General features: G+C 44.9%; 1 protein-coding gene across 1 annotated transcript in view; it reads left to right on the top strand.

Moving 5' to 3' along the window:
- The window catches only part of LOC138854937 (snaclec bitiscetin subunit alpha-like), a 42,565-nt gene extending 42,089 nt beyond the window's left edge, over positions 1-476 (top strand). The window contains exon 5 of the mRNA XM_070101080.1: positions 1-476. This exon is cut by the window's left edge and continues 147 nt beyond it. Coding sequence (XP_069957181.1) covers positions 1-98 — 98 coding nt within the window. The 3' untranslated portion in view covers positions 99-476.
- Positions 477-3,423: the final 2,947 nt, after the last annotated feature.

The raw sequence follows: 3,423 nt of genomic DNA on the forward strand, positions 1-3,423 counted from the left end.
CCAACCAGAACTGTATAGGAATGTTAAAAGCTGATCACTATTTTTTCTTCGACCTTCCTTGTCATGAGAGTAATGGAGTTATTTGTGAGCAAATGTAACAGATTATGAGTAAAGTGTATCAGTTACATTTCGAGTAGGGTCTGCCTGTTTCTCTAAGAGAAAGAATTATATTTTAACTTTCTTTGAGCCTCATATGTTTGTGAGTAACGCCGATGTTTTCTGATAACATTAAGCATCAACTTGTTACCTCTGGCGACGCTCCAACAGTTTTCAGTAAGACTTGTCCGTTTCCTTAATTATTAAAGATTGTGATTAATGAATTATATATTTACCAAGTAACACATCTTCATAACTTTATTGTTGTAATATCTATTATTGTTGTAATATCTATTATTGTTGTAATATCTATTATTGTTGTAATATCTATTATACAACAAATTAAATGAATTCATATTATATATTATTTCATATATTAATACGTGTTTTATTATCTATCATTTACAAAATATTTCATTTTACTAATCAATAAACCTGCATTAAGAATATAATACAAAGAAGAACTGCACAAATCTCTTTAACATTATATTTTACTGCTACAGGTACAGGTGACCTGCACTAAGCTCAGTGGTGACCTGTACTAAGCTCAGTGGTGACCTGTACTAAGCTCAGTGGTGACCTGTACTAAGCTCAGTGGTGACCTGTACTTAGCTCAGTGAGGGCGTGTCTATTGCACTCTCTGTGGACTGAACCAAGATGCCCTCCATCGAGCAACTTTACCTGCAGCTTAACTGCCGCCACCACTGACTCACCCCGCACCCTCTCAAGAGCCCTCAATTTGAGGCGAGATGATTCCCTCACCGTCATTAAAACTCTCAACATTGCCTCACCAATCATTAAATCCCTACCCCCCCACCACTGGTGCATGTCCGTGCGCAGTCTCTCAAGCCCCCCCCTCCCCTCGCCCCCCCTCGCCCCCCCCCCTCGCCCCCCCCTCGCCCCCTCCCCTCGCCCCCCTCCCTCATATAACCCCATTTTAGATACACACTCATCATTCTTTTTTCTAGAGGTATAAGCCCCAGCCTCCCCAGCCTCCCCAGCCAACAGGAAGTGTCACCTCCCCCCTCTACTTAGCCATTCACATCCCGATCCCCATATAAATCTGAAAACCCCATGTTGCAAACATTGCACCTCTCGATGCCTCAACGGGTATATTACCACCACATGCCATAGCTTGCTATACAAAAGGACATTTGTCACAATAACCCTTTGGTGCAGCATTAGCTGCACCACCTTCAAACCTCCAAGTCTTTTCAAAACCCCATCCACGATGCACATCGAATTTGCCTCTTGCATGACTCTATCATCTCTCACATACACTATCCCACATATCAAGTGTTGATCCACTACACTCCGCCCACCCTCTACAGTCCCATCTCTACGTACTCTATCCCCTAGGTCCATATACTTGGACTTCGCTACATTAATTTTCATCTCAGTAGCCTCATCAAACACGTCCACCACCCTGCCTACCCTATGTAAATCCCTATCATCCCTCACCAAAACAGTCGTGTAGTCCACAAATCCCACTATACCCGCCCCTCCCTCTCGTTCAGTACTAACCCAACCTCCGGCGATACACCGCCTAGCTGCCCTATAAAAGGGATCCTGTAGACACACAAACAATATTTGCGACAGAGGGCATCCCTGTCGCAATCCCCTTCCCATCTGAATGTTAACACCTAACCTTCTGTTAGCCTGATACAATGTTTTTCCCCAGGATATAATTTCCCTCCTGAAACCCTGCCAACGCATAAAACTCCACAATGCTTCTCGTTCTACACTATCGTAAGCCGCCCTCCAATCCAATGCCAAAACACCCACACCCCCACAACTCCCCCCGCTTCTATATAAAACTTCGAATCATACCATGCCCCTCATACATTGACCTACCATCAATCACCTGTCCTCTATCAATCACCTTACCCATCACCTGTTTGATTCTATTCCTTAATATTCTTGAAAATAACTTATAATCGCTGCACATAAGCGATAGTGCCTGATAATCCTCTACTGTGGTCTGTCCACCTTTCTGGACTAATACCATGACAGCAGTCCTTTGCTGCTCACCCATAACCCCATCAGCCTTCATGACGTTGAACAACCTTACTAAAAACCCTCTCAATACTTCCCAATTTCTGACATAAAAATTGTTAGGCAGCCCATCTGCACCCGGCACCTTACCTAAACTCACCCCCGACAATGCTTGCCAAATCTCACATTCCATGATCGGCCCATCCAACCTCACACTGCACAAATCCTCCCATTTCCCATAATGCCACATCTTGAATACCCACCCTTTGTATATATGACTTAAACCATGCATCTACATATCCACTCATACCCTCAGTAGTCGCTAAAATCTGCCCCTCCCTATACCCTTCCATTCCCACATGAACAGTTAACCCCATCATCTCCGTTGCTGCTCTCCTGTTGCACTGGCCCCTCAACATGCATGCCAAAGGCCGATCACCCCATAGCACCTTTTCCATTCCACCCAAAACTCACACACCATCAAATCTTTCGTTTTGCAAAACCCTAATACCCTTCTTTAATCCCTCAATATCGTCCACCGGATAATTGGCACCCCCACATTCATAAAAAGCTCGCAACTGTTCCTCAAGATAGCGTTGATACCCATACTTCAGCCAGTTATATTCCCTCCCACTACAGACATAAAATTCTCCAATATGCGTTTTCACCACCAAGTCCCACCAACTAACCAGATCACTATCCCCAGGTGCCTCCGCCACCAACCCCTCCCACAATTGCACAAAAGACTGTCGGTACTTCTCTTCCTGTAACAACTTCACATTTAATTTCCAATATCCCTTACACATTCTTGGCAACCCTTCCCAACCTATATCTGCCAAAACACCCGTGTGATCTGAAAATACTACGTCCATCACCAGCACACTGTACACTACTACTGCTCTGGGCATGTACAATTGATCCAGCCTAGCAGCATACCTGCACCCAATAAAAGTATGCTCCACCACCCTACCTCCCCCAACGTCCATCAACCCTACCCCGGACAACAATTCCCCCAATATCCCCAAACAATACCCTGCATTCAACATCCTTAAACCTTATCACACAATTCCAATCACCTCCTATCACGGCAACCCCCTGCAACCCACGCAAATATTATACTAGAACTTCCCTCACAAATATATTCTTTATACATCCATCACCCTCTGCTGGACCATACACACACACCAACATCATCTGTACCCGGCCCCATAACCCATCCACATGAATCACCCTCCCCTCCCCCCATCACAATGCCACACAACCAACGGGCTAGTTTCCTTCACCAAAACGGCCACACCTCCTTTCAACCTGATTGCATGCTCAACATACACA

This window comes from Cherax quadricarinatus, chromosome 75 (genome assembly GCF_038502225.1).
Source record: "Cherax quadricarinatus isolate ZL_2023a chromosome 75, ASM3850222v1, whole genome shotgun sequence".
Classification (NCBI taxonomy): Eukaryota; Metazoa; Arthropoda; class Malacostraca; order Decapoda; family Parastacidae; genus Cherax; species Cherax quadricarinatus.